The sequence below is a fragment of the Candidozyma duobushaemuli genome (genome assembly GCF_002926085.2).
Source record: "Candidozyma duobushaemuli strain B09383 chromosome Unknown D_B09383, whole genome shotgun sequence".
Lineage (NCBI taxonomy): Eukaryota > Fungi > Ascomycota > Pichiomycetes > Serinales > Metschnikowiaceae > Candidozyma > Candidozyma duobushaemuli.
In genome coordinates, this window is record NW_020289898.1 from 1020422 (window position 1) to 1038817 (window position 18396).

The window sequence follows — 18396 nt, forward strand, 5'->3', positions numbered from 1 at the left end:
GTCCCCGACTGATTAATCTAGACAAAGTCAGACAAAGTCAATTGAGGTGGTCTGGCGCCATAATCGCCGAACTGGCGCGGAAGAAACTAGAATTCTGGCGCGGATTACAGGCGGGGAGGATACGGCTGAATGCTATTTTCTCCCCCCACACTCGCCCTAGCACCACCTCTCTGATCGTGCCGGAATGCGGCACTTTTTGGCCCCCACAGAACCAGAACTTCCACTCCGAGCACATTAACGACGCGGGGTGACGATAATGCCTTGTTTTATCTTTTGTACCTGGTGATGGTGCCCCAGATTCCACACAGTGCATACAGGTGATTTGCACCCATATAAAGCGGCTGGCGGGCGCCAAGGTGGATAACGCAAAATGGCTGCAAACCCAGAAAGTAGTCCGCTGTTTGATAAGAACGGCGTCAATGTTGTGGCGCTGCCATACGACTCCGATGTTTCCTCGGTCGAGCCTCAAATGGGGCTCTTTGGGCGCCTCGTGGATAGTTTCCGTCGTTTCGATGAGTCCGAGTTGAACTTGGACCCCAACTTGTCTGATATCGAGAAAGCCGCTATCATCACCGCCCAGTCGCCTTTGTCTCGTTCGCTTAAGTCTCGTCACTTGCAAATGATTGCTATTGGCGGTGCTATTGGTACAGGTTTGTTTATCGGTTCAGGTAAGGTTTTGGCAAACGGTGGCCCAGCCTCGGTCTTGATTGCCTACGCCTTGATTGGCGGTATGATTTTCTGCATGGTCCACGCCTTGGGTGAATTGGCCATTTGTTTCCCTGTGTCTGGTGCTTTCGTCACCTATAATGTTCGTTTCATTGATCCCTCGTGGGATTTGCCATGGCATGGAATTACACCATGCAGTGGTTGGTCATTCTACCTCTTGAGTTGGTCGCAGCGGCTATCACGATCCAGTTCTGGGATGAGTCCACGAACCCTGCTGCTTTCTGTGCGGCATTCTACGTTTTAATTATCATGATCAACTTGTTTGGTGTCAAGGGCTACGGTGAGGCAGAGTTTGTTTTCTCTTTCCTCAAGATCTTGGCTGTGATTGGTTTCATCATCCTCGGTATCGTTTTGGTCTGTGGCGGTGGTCCTAGAGGTGGCTACATTGGCGGAAAGTACTGGAGCAATCCTGGCGCTTTCAACAACGGCTTCAAGGGTCTTTGTGCTGTTTTCGTCACTGCTGCTTTTGCGTTTTTGGGCACGGAGTTGGCCGGCTTGGCTGCGGCGGAAACCAAAAACCCAAGAAAGTCTCTTCCCAGAGCCACGAAACAGGTTTTCTGGAGAATCACCTTATTCTACATTGTTTCCCTTGTCGTGGTGGGCTTGTTGGTGCCATATAATAATGAAGACTTGAAGAAGTCTGACGGCACTGCCAGATACTCCCCATTCGTGATTGCCATTGAAGCTGCCGGTATCGGTGGATTGCCTTCTGTGATGAATGTTGTTATCATCATTGCGGTCTTGTCTGTCGGTAACTCATCTGTCTTCGGTTCTTCTAGAACCTTATGTGCCTTGGCTGCTGCTGACATGGCACCAAAGTGCTTCGGCTACATTGACAAAAAGGGAAGGCCAATTTTTGGTATCGGCTTGCTGGCTGTTTTCGGCTTGCTCTGCTTCATTTCAGCTTCCGACAAACAGGGTGAGGCCTTCGACTGGATGTTGGCTCTTTCTGCATTATCTGCCGTGTTCACTTGGGCCTCTATCTGTCTCTGTCACATTCGTTTCAGATACGCTTTGAAGTGGAGAGGCAGAGGCACGGACGAGTTGGCTTTCACTTCTTTGGCTGGTTTGCCAGGCTCTTGCTTCGGCTTGACTTTGAACATTTTGGTGCTCATTGCCCAATTCTGGATTGCGCTTTTCCCACTTGGTGAGAAGCCCAATGTCGAGGCATTTTTCAAGGCCTACTTGTCGTTCCCTATCATTATCGTGTTCTACATTTTCCACAAGATTTGGAAGAGGAACTGGCGGTTGTACATCCCCATTGATGAGGTGGATATCGACACAGGCCGTAGAGAGATGGACTTGGAGGCGTTGAAGCAGGAAGTCGCCGAGGAAAAGGCTTTGCTTGCTTCCAAACCATTTTACTACAGATTGTATAGCATTTTCTGCTGATGGATTCTGCAGCTTCAATTCTCAGGCACCTGGCTGTGCCGATATATTCAATATATTGCAACCACTTTATACACAGCGTATGCATGAGGTAATAATTTTGGAAAAGAAAAAGATAGTTGGACATAAAAAGGTCATAATAAATTCAAAAAAGAAGAGTGATTTCGCCCAGGATCGAACTGGGGACGTTCTGCGTGTTAAGCAGATGCCATAACCAACTAGACCACGAAACCAATCTTGAAGAGGAGGGCGCGCTGGTAAAATATGAAAAAGCTGTAAACAACTTAATTGCTAATAGAAATTGCACTTTTTAACCTAAATTTGATATTAAGAGTCCAGTGTAAATGATAAAAGTTGCTCTTTAATCTGGGGATTTTTGGAGGATTATACGGACTTTTGGCACCTCCATAGTGATCATAAACGCACTTCTCGTTGTGCACCTTCCAGGTGCTTTCAGAGATCACTTAAACAACCAATTGAAGATGACAAGGGGCTGCTAAATCGAGAATGTCGATGAAGATGATTAAAGTGCCATTAAGTGAGACTTTGAAATCTTGCCAGGCGAGGCGAATACTAGGTCTTGTGAGGTAGGCTTTCATTGGCTTTCGTATCACCCTTACAGCTACTGGATCCGGCCAAATAGCACACAAACTTGACTCCAGGAGCATGTTGGAATCAGGCCCATCACAGAGTGACAGTTTTGGTGTTCATGAACCGTTGATGGGATCAAAAGTGCAGCCTTCTTTTGAGTCGGAGTCGCCTAACAAGATCACCACGAAGTGAAGACTACACTCCATTACCCACAAATTTCAGCCAAAGATCCACAACACGAAAAACTGGAAAACAACCATGAACCCAAATGCTTCACATGAACCTTACTTCCATCGCCAGCGCCACGCTATCCCACCTGTCCCCATTTTGCAACCATCTCCAGATCCCTCTCCATCACCCCCTTATACCTCCATCGACCAACTTACCCTAAACCCAACTGACCCTTTCTCAATAAACCCCCCATCAAACAAATTACACCCGATCCTGGCCACGTACCCCTCGTGATGACTCATCCCTCTGCGATCCATATCTACTGGGGACCCTCGCCTGCATTATCTCACGCAGCACCACTATTTTCATCTAACGCGCCATGTCACTTACTTATTTCCACGTTCCACTTGACAAAACCAGCTCGGCGCAAGACGCCCTTGTCGTTGTCGAAAATGACACTGTGGTCTACTTTTCTCTCGGCCGCTGGCACCTGCTTGTTGCCACCATGCGCCACGACTTCAGCCGCTTGAAACTATCGCCCCGTCCCCAGAAAAACGGCCCGCGCGAACTAGTGGCCCTAGTGCAAAACCACCTTTCCAACCCGAGCGACACGTCCCGCCAGAAAATACCAACCCGCTATTTGTTTGGAACGGATTTTCAGCAACGCGTGTGGCGCCACCTTGAAAGCGTGCCTTGCGGAAAAACAACCACGTATTCGGCGGTGGCGGCGGCGTTGGGGATGGAGGCGGCGCTGGCTCGAGCCGTTGCTGGGGCGGTGGCTGCGAATCGGCTCGCGGTGCTCGTTCCGTGCCATAGGGTGGTGGCCCGCGACGGCCTGATGGCGGGCTTTCGCTGGGGCGTGGAGGTGAAAAAAGGGCTTCTTGCGCGGGAGCAGGCCGCAAAAGGAACAAAAATCGGGATTGAAGGAAATGGGTCGAAGAGCATGGAAAGTGCCGAGAAGGTAGGCGAAGTTGTTCAGCTGGCGTGAAGGACGGAGGTGTCACGTATTGTGGGTCTGGCTGGGGTTCGCAGCCGCGGGGCCACCTCTGCAAAGGTCAACGGTCAAATGACCACAATATCAGTGAATTTGAAGAAGGCGAAGGAGGCGATCCTAAAAACCGTGACCATTCTCTGTCAGTTAATTGATTAGCTACGGGCTATTCGACACTCACTGCCTTGTCCAGACCTTCGCACCGCCTACTGCCGGCAGTAGGCCTCGATTCTGTCCTGCTGCAGCCTGGCGCGAGCGCTTGCCTGCTCGGCCTCAAACTCCGCCTGGGTGGTGAATTTCGGAACATTGCTTCCATTCTTTGGCGAGTTTTTAGCTTCAGGCGTTGTATTCAACGATTCTGTGGCAAATTGCGTTACTTGTGGCGGTGGCGGCAGATACTCGGGAGAATATTCAGGCAGAGGCAGAGGCTCCGGCAGAGGCAGAAGCTCCGGCAGAAGCTCCAGCAGAGGCTCCGGGCTCTTGGGCCTGGCGCGAGCGCGAACTCTCTTGGTGCCGCTTCTCTGCTGCAAATGCTTCCGAGGTCCTCTTCTCCACGCCTTGGGGGCTCTCATGTTGATCAACCCAAAACACAGCGACGCAGGCACATGGTCGTTGTAGTCGCTGCCATCAAAAAATTCAGGCTTGCACTCGCTGTATGTTTTATACAACAGCTCCGGCTTCCATTCGCAGCCATTGAGCTTGCGCTTTTTCCGCACCAGGCCGTCGCTACTAGCCTCGTTTTTCTGGCGCCGGCGCAGGCTTGCACGGTAGGCATCGGTGGCTGCAAACTCCAGACGAACAGTGGCCAAAGTCTGGCGACTTACCTCGGCAGCCGGGTTGCTGGCGGCGTACCGCTGGGAAATGCCAAAATCTAGATTCCCCGCATACTCTGGCTGGTTTCGACGAACCTGGTCTCCGGTGGTGTAGAGCCATATGGTTCCTGGAAGTCCCTCACCGCGGACGGCGCTTCTATCAGGCTTTTTAGGGGTTTCCACGGGACTTTGTGATTTCCGTGGACGGCCTCGTATAGGAAGCTTGGGTGCTCTCGATGGCTCTGAAACGACTGAACCATCCAGCGAGGGCTCTGCTTGGCGGTACAGAAACACCAGCGACTGAGGCAGGTCTGCAGCACGATTGGCTGGATCAACCGTGAAGGCATGATTGTAAAACTGGAGCAGCTGCCAGTCGAAGTAGTTTTCTTGGTAGCTCATGAAGTGGGGAAATGGGGGCCATCCGGGCCTGGGAACACTTATAATCTGGTTCTGATTGGGCCTGCCTTGTGGTTTGTCCACCTTGGGCTGTTCCACCTTGGGCTTGCCAATTTTGGGACTGTGCTCCTTGGGCTTTCCAGATTCAGGCTTGTCATCCGGTTTGTTACCCTTAGGCTTGTCTTGCTTGGTTTTGTCTTTCTCGGACTTTCCCTCAATTGGCTTGCCTTCAGGTTCACCCTCTTCAGACTTGCCTTTCTGGGGCTTCTCTTCGTTCTTGAAGAAAGCATAGCGAGACGGTGACGTTAGCGACATTAGTTTGCAGAAATCTAGGCGATTATGGGGGTTTGTGGCAGAGTGTTAGGAAGAGTTGATGGAGGTGGTGTTTGTGTTGCAGCCATGAGGGTATGTACTATAGACCAGGGGCTTCAAAGACAAGGCATTAATCGATGGAGACGTTACACATTACTCGTGAACAGTTCATTTTCCTTTGTAAAAGAGAGAATTTGGACTTATTGCCTACCGTAATCATTCAGTTACTGTAACATAATATTCATCATCTATAGCACTTATCAGGCAACTAGAGCGCTTTGGTCCCAAGTTAACTAGAAATATCTCCAGCTTCACTGCCTCTTTTGCAATCCCAAAGCTGCTTTTGTCTGGCGTCGTAGTCCTGGTCTTCTGGTGTCCCTGGAAACATGTATCTGGAATGAAACTCCTCGAAGCTCTCATTATCGCTTTCTTGAAGAAGCCTGAATTCAGTTTCGAAATTGGAGTTCATCTTATTTTTGAGAATTGGAGTAGGCGGATCAAACAGGCAAGTTTGGCTGGCTGGTCTGAGTTTCCATAAATGACGCCTGGTCCAGTTTCTGTGTTTAGCAGGGGGTATTGTCGTGGGCAGGTCAGCAAAAAGGACATGCTGGGGTTGAGGCAAAGTTAGAAATTCCGTGGAGTTTCCAATGGATTCAGAAAGCTGGTATTCGAGCCAGAGCTCCCACGAAAGCATTACTGACATTGGAAGGGTATGGAGTAGGTGACGGTAGAAAGGGCGGCCAGGTCAAGAACGGTATGGCTGTTAAAATATTGCGGTTTAAATGTGATGAAATAGAGGCCAATTGAGTAGAAAAGGTGGCTGCTTGACTGTGGCGGGAGCTTAAAGATTGAAAGGATTGGGTGCAAAAAGCTGCTTGTGCAAGTGGGCGAGAATGAGGTAAGTGTAGTGAGGATGAGGATGAGGATGAAGATAAAGATGAGTCGATTATGTAGAAAACAAGGTCACAAAAGAGGAATTGAATAAAGTAGAGTGAGTCAAGCAACTTGAATGAATTTAGAAGGTGACGAAGAACAGTCATTGGTTTATGGCCGCTTCCAATTAGATGGAGCAGTAAAAGACTCTCAATTCCCAAATCACCCGTCGAGGCGCTACCACTAAACTTTGCAAACCTTGTGCAAAAGATGTAGCTCTTGACCCCCTTATTCAACAGATCTCCTCGAACCATACCCACCTTATCTACTACAACCTCACTTGTGGCTAGTGCGGTGCTTCCTCGACACACCCCGACACGAGGCTTTGCCCTTCAACAAGCGTCTACAAAAATTCACCAGCTCAGCTTCACCCCCAAATGGTCCACACCAAACCAGCCAAAACAGCCATCCGCTCATTGTCCGATCCGATCGGCACCTCGTGGCGGAACCGTTATCTGTGCATATATTGATCTCGCCTAAGCCCTGTTTGTGACACTTTAGCGTCCCGCCCAAGATGCCACAATGCTGTAGTTTAGAAGCCCCTTGGTCCATTGGCGGGCCGAGCTAAAAAAAAAAAAAAGCGGCTGTGTCGAACCGCCAAGAAGCTGTCATCTGTCAATGGCTGCGAATGTGGTGCGAAGTGAAGAAGTAGGCCACTGGCTTTAGCGGTATGAGACGAGGCGGATTTTGATAGCAGGAGACGAAGGCCAGAGCAAGCGCAAAAGAGGGAATTGCCTCTGTATTTATACCGAAAAGTGTGAATTTTAAGCCCCCTTCGCAGGGACCCTGGCGATGCCGCTCAGGCAGTGAGAACGCAATTTTCAGCCTCCCATCTACATGTATTGTCTGGCACTGGGGCGACCACTTTTCAGCTCAAACCTTGTTTTCTTCAATTCATTGTTCTTTGTGTCCTCTTAGTTGAATGATCGGAAAAAAAATGCCCCAATTAATAAATCATGCCGTATCCCCTACCACTTCTTCCTGGCCTCGCGATTACCGCGGTGCCTCTGGTCCCGCCTCTGGGGTGCGATTCTGGCGTCTGGAAATTGCGCCAAAATGACCTTGCCAGGAGTTTCTGATGAATTCTTAGAAAAGTATCAAAAAAGTAGAAAGTTTAAAAAGCTGTTTGTGACAATGCCAGCTTCGTGGATGCCCGTCTGCGCCCGCAACGTCATGGAACAACGGCACCACCACAATGTCTCTTGGCGCATCGAATGGGTCAAGGCAGCTGGAAAAAGGCAGGTGGACGTCCGCGCAGCTGGAGTGTGGAGCAATTGCAACGGCGGCCCGCCAATGAACGGGCTGTATTAAGCCTTTGTTTTTTGTTTTTTTTTCTCCAGGCCAATCAAAACGGTTTTTCATCAGGTGAGCCGGTGGGGCCGGTGGGGCAAACGGCAGTATAGATTTCAGTCCGGCCAGGAGAAAAAAGAAAATGACAATACGTCGCCCAGCATTGTGCGGTGCGACAGCGGCACGATGAGCACACAGCCTAACGAGCAATAAACAGAGCCCAGGGCCGCAGAGAAAGGAGGCAGTTGCTGGAAAAGGCTTTTTGTGTATGGGTTTTTGTTTGTCGTTTGTTTACGTTTTGGAGGCGGCGGCACGGGCCTGGCCCTCCGCTTCATGGCTTTTTGCACCCATCGACACCAGCAAGCGTTTGGGCGCAGACTGGACGCACCGGGATTCTTGAAGAAGAGGGCACAAGGGCGGCAGCAGACAAAGAAAAAGCGGTTTTGAGACCCACGGAGAAGGCCCGGTTTTGGCACAAGGTTTTGCCGGATTCTGGCTATTTGCAACAATGCCTTCGATGTGTGGATGGAAGCAGGAGGGCTATTTTTGCAATCGTCGGAGGCCACATTTTTCCGGCGCCGCAGGCCCCCTGCGAGATGCATCCAGAGCCACCGGAAGCCAGAAACCGAAGATACGATTTGGTTTTGAAGTCGTGAAGTTTTGGATACTCTGGATGATTTGAATTTTTTGTAGCATCAAAATTATTTGCGTTTCGTTGCAGCACCTTCCGTTTCATAGATGCCTCCATCTCACCGCCTTGCTAGGCGCGATTAGCGAGAGCCCAGCCCCGGCACTATATATACCGATCGCGATCCACCTCCATCTTTTCTTGAATTCTACTATAGACATCCCTTATAGACACCCACCGCCATGTCGTCTGACATTCTACCTTCGCTGGACCGGTGCAGTCCCTTCCATACCAACGCCCCGGCCTACGACGCAAAACCGGTCGACCACTTGGTGGCCTATTTCAAGCTCTGGAAGCACTTTATCGCCAGCTTGATTGCCTACCTTAAAGACGTGGCCAACGCGAAGGAGTTTGAGCTGAACTTGAATCTCCAGCTTGTGGGCTCCGTGCAGTTCCCGGGCTACCGTGACTTGGCCTTCCGGACTCTCCTGGCCGTGCAACAGGCGCAGTCATCTCCGCTGTCGCCTCAGGGCTCCAAGGAGTTGGGCAAATCGCTGAATGCCCAGTCCACGAACTTGGCGGCTCGCCCGGGAATGCCCAAACAAAAGTCCCAGTCGTCCATCTTCAAGAACCAGTCGTTTGCCCACCGCAAAACGCCCTCCTCCTCCACGTTAAGCGACCTTCCAGCGCCAAAGAAGAAGGACCACCCCAACCAGTTGAACCACACCTCCACCCTGTCGTCGCTCTCGCTGTCGGTGGCGGCGGCCAAGTACGTGCCCAAGTCCGACGTGGCTGTGGATCCAAGCTACTTTCCCGCCAACTCGTTGTTCACCAACATGGCCGGTGCTTTGGTCAACCACCACTACCACACGTACACGGCCCAGACGAAAATCACCAAGGACCTCCAGCAGAAGCTCATTCCAAAGTTGGAGAGCTTGCACCGCAACTTGAGTAACAAGATCAAGGAGATCAAGCTGTCGTTGAAGAACGACTCGTTTGCCAACCCTTCCTTGGCCAGAGAGATTTCCAAGACCGGTGCTGTCATCAACACGTTCGTTTCCAGCATCCGCCGCTACTCCGGTCCTCGTCCTGTGCTTTCCAAGGAGCTGGAAGGCGACGACGATGACGATTCCTTGTCGGACCCATTCCTCGTGAAATTACGTCTTGACTACCAGCTCAAGAACCAATTGATCCACGAAAATTACGTCTACGCATCGTACGTCAACTTGCAGAACATCTCCAAGGACCTTTTCAATTACGTCATCAAGGACTTGAATTTTGTCACTGAACGCTTGGGCAGGCTCTGCAACGGAGAGGTGTACGCTTCATCCGCCGAAAACGCATTGTACAATCTCTCCTGGACACTCAAAAACTACATCAACAATGCCAACAACGATTGGGAGTTTTTCATCTCGCACAATCCCAACTTCTTGAACACGTTCTACTCGACAGAGAAGCTGCCCAAGCGTGAGATCAGAACCGCTCACGACATTGTCATTCCATTCGCTGATACTTTGCATTCCAAGTGCTTGCGCTGTGGCATCATGTACAAGAAGCAGAGGCTCATCAAGTCGTACACCTCGTACTTCTACTTGTTGACCTGTAACTATTTGCATGAGTTCCGTCTTGACACCATGTCTGACAAGATTTCTGACGCCACGTCCAAGGCAGACAAGAAGACGGGTGAAAAGACGAGCCAGAAGAAGAAAAAGGGCAAGATTGGTGGTGTGGTTGGCCCTGATGATACCCCAGTCAAGTCCTACAACTTGAACAACTACTCGTTCCAGCTCAAAAGTGAGAAGGATTTCAAGTTCATCTTGACCAAAATTTCCAGCAGCTCGCAAAAGTTCACCTTTAAGTGTGCCAACCAGGAAGATTTCCAGAACTGGTCCACCGATTTGCATGACTTGCTCAAGTTCTCGTCGCTGCACTTGAAGAGATTCGACTACATCGAGGACAAGTTGGACATGAGAGACAAGAAGCTCCCAGAGTCTGCAAAGAAGGGCAAGAACAACAACATGACCTTGTCCCTCGACCAACCCCAGGGCAAGGACCAGGCCCAGGAGAGTCTCAGTGGTATTTTCACTCCTCGCGTACAGCTGCCATCCGAGACGGTCAAGACGGAAAAGAACCCATTCGAGAACACTTTCACCGATCTTCCAAATGCTACTCACTCGCAGTCGCAATCGCCGGAAGTGCTCTCTGCTGGTCCTTCGCCATTGACGTCTCCAGCTTTCGAGGCAGAAAAACCAGCCACTCCTATCTCTCACGGAGCCATGTCACCCGCCTCGGCCAGGTCGCCCACGGGATCGACGGGATCCATCACGCCAGGCGAAAGCTCTGGCGATTTGCATCAGAAGGAGCACGAGAACTACCTCAAGCTCCAGAACGAGATTTTGAAACAACAGCAGCAGTTGATGGACTTGAAGATATTGCACAGCCCCAAGAGCTCCGCCAGCAACCATCTTCTGTTGTCGAGACTGACATCAGCCGAGTCGATTGTATCGATGATGGAGCAGAACAACAATGACTTGTCTGCCCTTTTGAACCTGGGCAAGGACCTCATTGACCAGCCTCCTGCTGCGGAAGAGCTCTATAACAACCACGAGTCGAACTCGCTGGTTCCTAAAGTGTTTGTGCTGAACCACGGGAACGGGGCCTAATTTAGAAGCTACTTAGAAGAACCTAGATGAATGAATCTTTGAAGAGCAAAGATGTAGGTGCAGTAAGGTGCAGCAGCGATTTTGCAGCCACGCACTAGACCACTGCAAGAAGTCCGAAATGTCCATGAATTGGACAGAAGTGTTATTTTACAAGCTCTGGCAGAAGTCCGAAGGCACGCTGGCTGAGCCGACAAGAAATCGAAAAATGCAGATGGGCTTAAAATGACGATCTGGCGAGGCACCACACGAAGTTCTTTAAAGGGCCCAAAGATCAATTGAAGAAACTCAATGAAAATCTGTAGAATCAAATACGAATCTCCGCTTCTTTTCGCCTCTTCAAAATGTATTGAAGATCGCCTTCAAAAGAGGGGGACTCCGAGGACAATAGAACGCCATGACCGGTCCAAGCAATGTTGGCAATTGCCACGCAGCGAAAATAGGGAAGGATCAAGGCATCAGGCGGATTTGCAAAGGCAGACAAAAAAAAACAGAAACAATTGGCCAATCGTGTCATTCTTTTGTTTGGCATCCTTCAGCCTTGCCATGCCTGTCTGCCTGACCGAGATTTAGCAATCAGGGGAAAAAATCGTCCTCGGTTAAACGCACCTGTTCCATTGGCCAATGAGATAAAAAATTTGATAATTCGTCGCCTCGAGGATCTGGACGCCACTGGTAAAATCCATTTTCCAATTGACCCCTTCTGTTGTTTGAAAACCAGGGGTCATCTCGAAGGATGCCTCGCACGTGCCGGGCTGGACCCAAAATACACATACAGGCCTGGCAACGCCTTCAAGAATAACTTCACCTTAATACCACTTCTCTTCCCAAAAACGCCTTTTTCTTTTCAGCGTCTCCTTCCACGGCTGTTGAAAAGCTCTGCCTCGTCACGTCCAATTTACCCGCCGTGCGTCCCCGTGCCCCAGATCCATCTCTGCGCAGCAAACTCAACTCCAACTACACATTTCTTCCACCATGTCTTACACCAGTGGATTCAAGAAAAACGAGCTGGCAATCTCCTCGGATATCGACAGTGATTCGGGTATCAACATCCTGGCGCCTGATGGAGGCCACCCGCCCATTCGCCGGTCGTCTTCGTTGTTCTCGTTGCTGTCGAACCAGGAACCACTTCCAAGGCCCGAGCCCGAGGAATACAAAAACTTTTTGCACGACACGAGGCACTTCTCCTTGGTCCGTAACTTGCACATGGCCGACTTCATCACGTTGCTTAATGGTTTTTCCGGTTTTTACTCCATCATCTCCTGCTTGAGATACGCCTTGACTGGCAAGTCCCATTACGTCCAGAGAGCCCACTTCTTTATCTGCTTGGGCTTGTTCTTTGACTTTTTTGATGGTCGTGTGGCCCGATTGAGAAATAAATCGTCGCTTATGGGCCAGGAGCTCGACTCCTTGGCGGACTTGATTTCCTTCTCTGTCTCGCCTGCCATCATCGCGTTTGCCATTGGCTTCCGCTCAACGGTGGACGTGCTTTTCTTGTCCTTCTGGGTTCTCTGCGGTTTGACAAGATTGGCCCGTTTCAACGTCTCCACCAACAACATCCCCAAGGACTCCACTGGTAAGAGCCAGTATTTCGAGGGCTTGCCTGTGCCTTCCAACTTGGTGTGGGTGGTGTTGATGGCATTACTCGTGTACACCGACAGAATCTTGGAAAACCTCCCATTGGGCTTGGCGTTTGAAGGCACTTTCGCTGAGTTTCACATCATATCGATTGGGTTCATTATCCAGGGCTGCGGCGAGATCTCTAAGAGTCTCCATATTCCCAAGCCATAAATGGCGCTTCCCAAAAGGCCCTAGCGGCAATACCATTGTTCCGGTCCTTCTTTTCCTTTGAGCTTGTCCAGGAGGGACTAGCCATTACCGTCCGAGCTGACCTTAGCGTCTAATAGCCTATGCCTCGACTTATTTACCTATCAACCTCTTGCCGATCACTTCAACGTCTCGGAAAACCACTTCACCCAATTGTCCCAGCTGTAGTTGCTCGTAGTGCTCTCTATAGTGTACAGGGTCCAACACCCCGATATGCTTTGGATGAAACCCGAGCTTGTGACTCCGCTCCGATAAGCCTTCTTGCTGGCACGAGTCCCAAAAGATGTTATGGACCCTAGCCAATTTGGTCAAATATGCCATTCTGTAGCGCCATATAAGTGCCAGAGTGGGTTCGTGATGTTTCGATTCGGGCGTGATGCCTATTCTGGCCAATTCTCCGTGGAAAAGCGAAAGGAGCTGAAGAAGCTCTTTCCGTTCCGCTATACCCTCCATAAGCTTGGTGGCTAGCTGTTTTTCAGGCGTTTCTCTATCGATCTTGTCTTGAAAATCATCCACATCCTTGACATAGCGGAGTGCCGAGAGCACAAAATTGCCTTTCCGGAAAGTAGGCACGCAAAGACGGGATCCATGCAGAAAAAGCAAAATTCTAGAAGGAGTCATGTTTCTGGAGTATCTATGACTTTAGATATGTGATCTAGTGATTTTGGTGATGGAAGGTACGGGTGTGCTCATTGGTATACCGGTTTTCATTGAGATTTTCCTTCAATCACCAGACCTCCTCCGCCTACACACATGCTTGCCAGAACGGTTTTGCGGGCATGTCCCCGTGGTATTGTCGCCGCCCGTGCGGTTCCAGCGGTACCAAAACCACGTTTTTTCAGCAACTCTTCGTTGAAACTCAATGAGAAGAAGGAAGAGAAGCCCAAGTCCATTTTGGACGACGATATGTTGGCCAAAGCCGGCTTTGAAGACGAACAATCTGCATCTGAGAAAAAGGAGAGCTCCGACAAGTCGTCCCGCAGAAAGCGGAGAACAAAGACGTCCAAGGATCTCCAAAGAGAGAAATGGTCCAACATCTTCTACGGTGCTATGCTTGTTGGAGGTGTAGGTTACTTGGGCTACATGGCTCGTGACTGGGACTCTGCTGAGGAACAGAAGGACCTTGAAGGTGGCGAAATCGACAACGGCTACACACCTGGTTTGATGTACGAGCGTTTGTCGAGAAGAATGTCCAAGGCCTTTTCATTCTTCTCTGAGCCCGTTTTTGAGAACTTGTTGCCTCCTCCTCCTCCAGAGCAGTACCGTCGTCCATTGACGCTTGTTTTGGCGTTGGATGACTTGTTGATCCACTCCAGCTGGGACACCAAGCACGGTTGGAGAACTGCAAAGAGACCAGGCTTGGACTACTTCTTGGGCTACCTCTCGCAGTACTACGAAATCGTCATTTTCTCCACCAACTACCAGATGACGTCTGAGAGAACTGTCATCAAGATGGACCCATTGAGAGCCTTCATTCAGTACGCTTTGTACAGAGAGGCTTGTAGATACAAGGACGGCAAGGTGATCAAGGACTTGTCGCTTTTGAACCGTGACTTGAACAAGACCGTTGCCGTGGAAGTCGAGAAGGATGCTGTTTCTATGCAGCCCGACAATGCCATCATGTTGAAGCCTTGGAACGGTGAGAGCGACACCACCTTGGTTGACTTGATTCCACTTTTGGAGTACTTGGCCACCCAGCCCATCAAGGACGTTCGTCCAGTGATCAAGTCCTTCAGCCAGTCTGATGATGTCATTGCCGAGTACAAGGAAAGAGAGGCCCGTTTGAGAGCCAAGTGGAAGGAGGAGAACAAGCACCTTTTCGAGCGTGCCGGTAAGCCTAATGTCGGAACCTTCCTCGGCTCCATGGTCGGAATGTCCCCTAGTGCACTTAGCAAAGAGCCAAAGATGCCATTGGATATTATTAGAGAGCACGGCCAGGCTCAGTACGAGAACTTGCAGAAGTTCTTGAGAGAGAACACCGCCAAGTTTTTAGAGGAGGAACAGAAGATGAAGGACGAATACGGCAAGATGACTTTGAACAAGTTGATGACTGAAGGCATGCCTACGCCCGAGGACATTGCCAAGCAGCAGGCTGAGAAGGCTGCCGCTGAGAATAACGGGAGCGCTTGAACATAGATAAATAACTCTTGTATAGGCCGAACATGCGGCGTGGAAGATGGTTGTAGGTGGTGATTTGGATAAGAGTAGTTTTGACTTTGATATTTCGTCTTGTCTTGTCAATTGTACGATGAAATATTTGCTCATGACCAATTGCTCAGACAATACGACTTTTGTGATGTGAATTTTTCAGTGATATAGCCATAGAGCGTTGACGATCTTCGGATACATGTGATCTATAAACCGAAATTTCAAAATCCCTTTCAAAAAGAAATCCACTGCACACGTCCCATTCTTATCAAGAAAGGGCCATTATGCACAGTGACAGAATAGAGATATTACCGGAAAAACTGGTCTCGGCATGAACCCTGGAGAACAAGCTGCAGTGCCGAGGACGAATACCAAAATAGTCAACAACCCAAAAGCTTCAATTGCGTTGATATTATATAATTGTACCAAATGAAATTCCTTTAACCTTTTAGGTTTCTCAAAAAGGTGTTTCTCTGGTCACTGAAAACCAAAAAGTCTGACCAAGCGGAGATTCTTCACAGCGAGCACCTGATGGATGATGCATATGACCAAAACCGTTGGACCACCCGATTTCGAGAAGCCACCAATCACCCAATTTCACAGCAAAAGCAATCCATTACATTCTAAGCCTTTCTTTTTTTCTACAACCAATTTTTTAATAATTCAAATCTTATAACCTTCAAAGACATTGTAGCACCCTACTGCTCATTCCAGACCCCATGCCTGAAAGCCGACTTCGGCCCGCGCCCATTGGCTACAATCTTTGCTTCCCCTGAGTCCATTTTTCAGGATTTCCGGCGATATTCAAAACCAGAATATAAAAGGCTTTTTTCAATAAATTTCAAATTCTTTTCCACCGTTCCTGCCCCGCCTCCCCAAGGTCGTGTCCATCGCTAGCTCGTGATTTTTTACGAGCGTTTTTTTATCTAAACCATCAGTACCAATCATCTCCCGCGGCGTTTCTCACCAACTACTACTTTCTTCTTCAACACCCTTAGAAACCCACGCTCCACGCCAGCGGAATCGGACAAAAACGCCGCCACACCTTCCGCAACAGCCTAATCTGGAGCCTGCCAAATTTTGGTTCCTTTAGCACTTCAAACACCCGTGCACCGAGCCGTTCATTTTCCATCCCACTCAGCCCTGGCGATATCTTCCCAAACACCGTCACAGAGGCCAACGAAACCCCCTTTTTTCCCCATAGATTCCCAAAAGCATGTCCACACGGGGCCCCCAGATCGCTCCCCGCACGAGCTTGGCACCCTCGCCCTCGGCCTCGTCTGCCATGGCTCTCAACTCCCTGTCGCCAGAATCAGCCTCTCCAGGCTCCAACATAGCCCCAGCATCCAGCCTGGTCACGTCTATCGTCACATCGCGTGAATGGGTGCTTCCGCCACGCCCCAAGCCGGGCCGCAAGCCCAGCGTCGATACGCCTGCGCTGAAGAGAAAAGCACAGAACAGAGCTGCCCAAAGGGCGTTTAGAGAAAGAAGGGCCACGCGTGTCCAGGAGCTCGAGCAGAAGCTTCTTGAGGTTGAGAAGGAGAAGGAGGTCAAGGAAATGGGCCTTGTCAACACAATCAACAAGTTGAAGTTCGAAAACCAGTTTCTTCTCAAGAGCATCGAGCAGCTCAAGCTGGAATTCCACAGCTTCCGCTCGTCCATGGGCTCGCCAGCCTCGCCACACCACCCTCCTAGCAGCGGGCCTTCGCCTAGAGCGTATAGCCAGGGTCAAAACCAGGCTCCAAGCCAGTACCACATGCCCCAGGGCTCTTCTGCCCAGAGAGCTCAACCAAACGGCTACCAGCGCAGCTCCCAAAGCTCTACCAGCTCCCAAGGCCTGCTGGCTATGCTCCACGCCAATCCAAACGCTTCCCAAAAGTCCCTGGCGTACAATCTCGATGTAAACCAAAGTGCTCAGCATTTGCTCAATTTCGCCAAGTCGCTGCCTGCCAACCACTCCACGGGCTCTCCAGCGCTGCTGCTGTACTCAGTGCAGCAGATACTGCCCGCTCCAAGTGCCGACTCGCCTCCAACTGCCCTGTTGTTCCGCCATGTGCCTTCTAACAAGTCCAGTCTCATCAGCCCTACTTCACAGAATGCTACACCTAATAAGGATGGCAAGGGCCACAGCCACGGAAACAACGACGAGTTCGACTGCGGCGTGTGCTTGAAGGAGCAGTGTCTCTGCGAAGACATTGGCCTCAGGCTGAAGCCAGTCGAGGAACAATTCAATTCATTCACCCCTCAGGCAGCTGTGCTGCTCAAGAGCAAGAAGAGGACGCGGGGCTCGCTGCTTTCCAACAGCTCCACGGGCCAGGAAATTGACTTTACTGCCGAGTTTGCTGTGAAGAAGATGCCCGACCTCAAGCGTCTCAAGAAGTCACCTTCGAAGGAGAAGGTCACAGTGAAGAAGGAGCAGGATTTCCTCAGTAATCCCTCGTTTAACGAGGAATCTCCAGTGGAAAACTGCGGTTTCTGCTCTGACGACACTCCATGTGTGTGCAGAGAAGCTGCCAAGGAGGCTGCTAGAATCAACGAATCTTTGACGCAAAAAGCCGACGAACCAGAACAGACCGAAGATGCCTCCACATCGCTCCCGCCGCTCCTCAACTCCTCGGCTATGCGCAAAGCATCATTGCCTGTGATGCACCCAGGTCCAACTCTCGAAATCCGTGAATTCACCAACTTGACACCCGGTGCTGTGCCTACAGTTGTTACCAAGGAAGAAAACGAAGAGGAAGAAGAGCCCGAGACAAAGTCGGGATGCACAGGTAACCCAGGAACGTGTGCCCAGTGCCAGACCGATCCAATGTCTACTTTATTCTGTACCACAGTCGCCAGCAGGGCTGCCACTTCCAAAGAACCAAGCGGAGAGCCAGAGCCACAAACGCGACCAACGCTTACCAGACTGGGACCAGAGAAGAAGCTACCGATTGAGGCTAGTCCAGGCAAGAACGAGCTTGAAGAGACCGAACCTCTGAAGAACCCTGAACCTCAACCTAGTTCCACAAGTCTCCCCAACGGGTTTGCTCCTGCCACAACGCCGTCTACGCCTCTTCCTACTACCCCTGGTGGCTCGACTACCGGCATATTTATTCCCTGCGCTGACGCATACAAAACGCTTTCGAGACACAAGAAGTTCAACAGTGTGGACTTTACCTCGCTTGTGGGCAAGCTTACCACGCGAGGCATGCAAGTGGAGGTTCAGTCCGTGGCCAATGTGCTCCGTGAGCTTGACAGGAAGGTGTACGATTAGAAGAGACCAATTAATAGATTATTCTGATGAGTGAATGTAAGCAATGGGGGTGGACGTGTATGACAGTTGGAGTCAGTATTCGTTAAATTCGGAGTATTTCATGGTTTTGTGGCCTGAAAGGTTCACAAGGTTGCTGCTTATTACTCAAAAGGCTACTTACATAATTCGAAGTAGACAGACCTTTGTTTGAACACTTGAAGTAGCCTGAGAGAAACCCTTGAAGGAAGAAAGAAAAATGTCGAACTGATACAATCTACGATTCGTCA

The 18396-nt window shown here is 50.2% G+C and overlaps 8 protein-coding genes and 1 non-coding gene across 9 annotated transcripts; 5 read left to right on the forward strand and 4 right to left on the reverse strand. All coding sequences in view use genetic code 12, as the record gives it.

Moving 5' to 3' along the window:
* Positions 1-370: 370 nt before the first annotated feature.
* Positions 371-2118, forward strand: CXQ87_004042 (uncharacterized protein; the record flags this gene model as incomplete). The annotated part of the gene is made up of 2 exons (XM_025482497.1): positions 371-808; positions 865-2118. 2 exons carry the CDS (start codon positions 371-373, stop codon positions 2116-2118), a joined length of 1692 nt encoding a protein of 563 aa, XP_025337115.1.
* Positions 2119-2274: 156 nt separating this feature from the next.
* CXQ87_004043 lies at positions 2275-2348 on the reverse strand. The gene has a single exon. It is a non-coding gene; the product is annotated as a tRNA-Val (tRNA).
* A 1726-nt stretch (positions 2349-4074) lies between these two features.
* Positions 4075-5391, reverse strand: FGR12 (Fgr12p; the record flags this gene model as incomplete). Its single annotated transcript, XM_025482498.1, has 1 exon — positions 4075-5391. The coding sequence occupies one exon, from the start codon at positions 5389-5391 to the stop codon at positions 4075-4077; it is 1317 nt and encodes a 438-aa protein (XP_025337116.1).
* Positions 5392-5677: 286 nt separating this feature from the next.
* Positions 5678-6091, reverse strand: CXQ87_004045 (uncharacterized protein; the record flags this gene model as incomplete). Its single annotated transcript, XM_025482499.1, has 1 exon — positions 5678-6091. The coding sequence occupies one exon, from the start codon at positions 6089-6091 to the stop codon at positions 5678-5680; it is 414 nt and encodes a 137-aa protein (XP_025337117.1).
* A 2390-nt stretch (positions 6092-8481) lies between these two features.
* On the forward strand, positions 8482-10902 carry CXQ87_004046 (uncharacterized protein; the record flags this gene model as incomplete). The annotated part of the gene is made up of 1 exon (XM_025482500.1): positions 8482-10902. The coding sequence occupies one exon, from the start codon at positions 8482-8484 to the stop codon at positions 10900-10902; it is 2421 nt and encodes an 806-aa protein (XP_025337118.1).
* A 972-nt stretch (positions 10903-11874) lies between these two features.
* On the forward strand, positions 11875-12690 carry CHO1 (CDP-diacylglycerol-serine O-phosphatidyltransferase; the record flags this gene model as incomplete). Its single annotated transcript, XM_025482501.1, has 1 exon — positions 11875-12690. The coding sequence occupies one exon, from the start codon at positions 11875-11877 to the stop codon at positions 12688-12690; it is 816 nt and encodes a 271-aa protein (XP_025337119.1).
* A 129-nt stretch (positions 12691-12819) lies between these two features.
* CXQ87_004048 (uncharacterized protein) lies at positions 12820-13347 on the reverse strand (the record flags this gene model as incomplete). The annotated part of the gene is made up of 1 exon (XM_025482502.1): positions 12820-13347. The coding sequence occupies one exon, from the start codon at positions 13345-13347 to the stop codon at positions 12820-12822; it is 528 nt and encodes a 175-aa protein (XP_025337120.1).
* Positions 13348-13479: 132 nt separating this feature from the next.
* On the forward strand, positions 13480-14856 carry TIM50 (protein translocase subunit; the record flags this gene model as incomplete). Its single annotated transcript, XM_025482503.1, has 1 exon — positions 13480-14856. The coding sequence occupies one exon, from the start codon at positions 13480-13482 to the stop codon at positions 14854-14856; it is 1377 nt and encodes a 458-aa protein (XP_025337121.1).
* Positions 14857-16159: 1303 nt separating this feature from the next.
* HAP43 (Hap43p) lies at positions 16160-18130 on the forward strand (the record flags this gene model as incomplete). Its single annotated transcript, XM_025482504.1, has 1 exon — positions 16160-18130. The coding sequence occupies one exon, from the start codon at positions 16160-16162 to the stop codon at positions 18128-18130; it is 1971 nt and encodes a 656-aa protein (XP_025337122.1).
* Between the last annotated feature and the right edge of the window lie 266 nt (positions 18131-18396).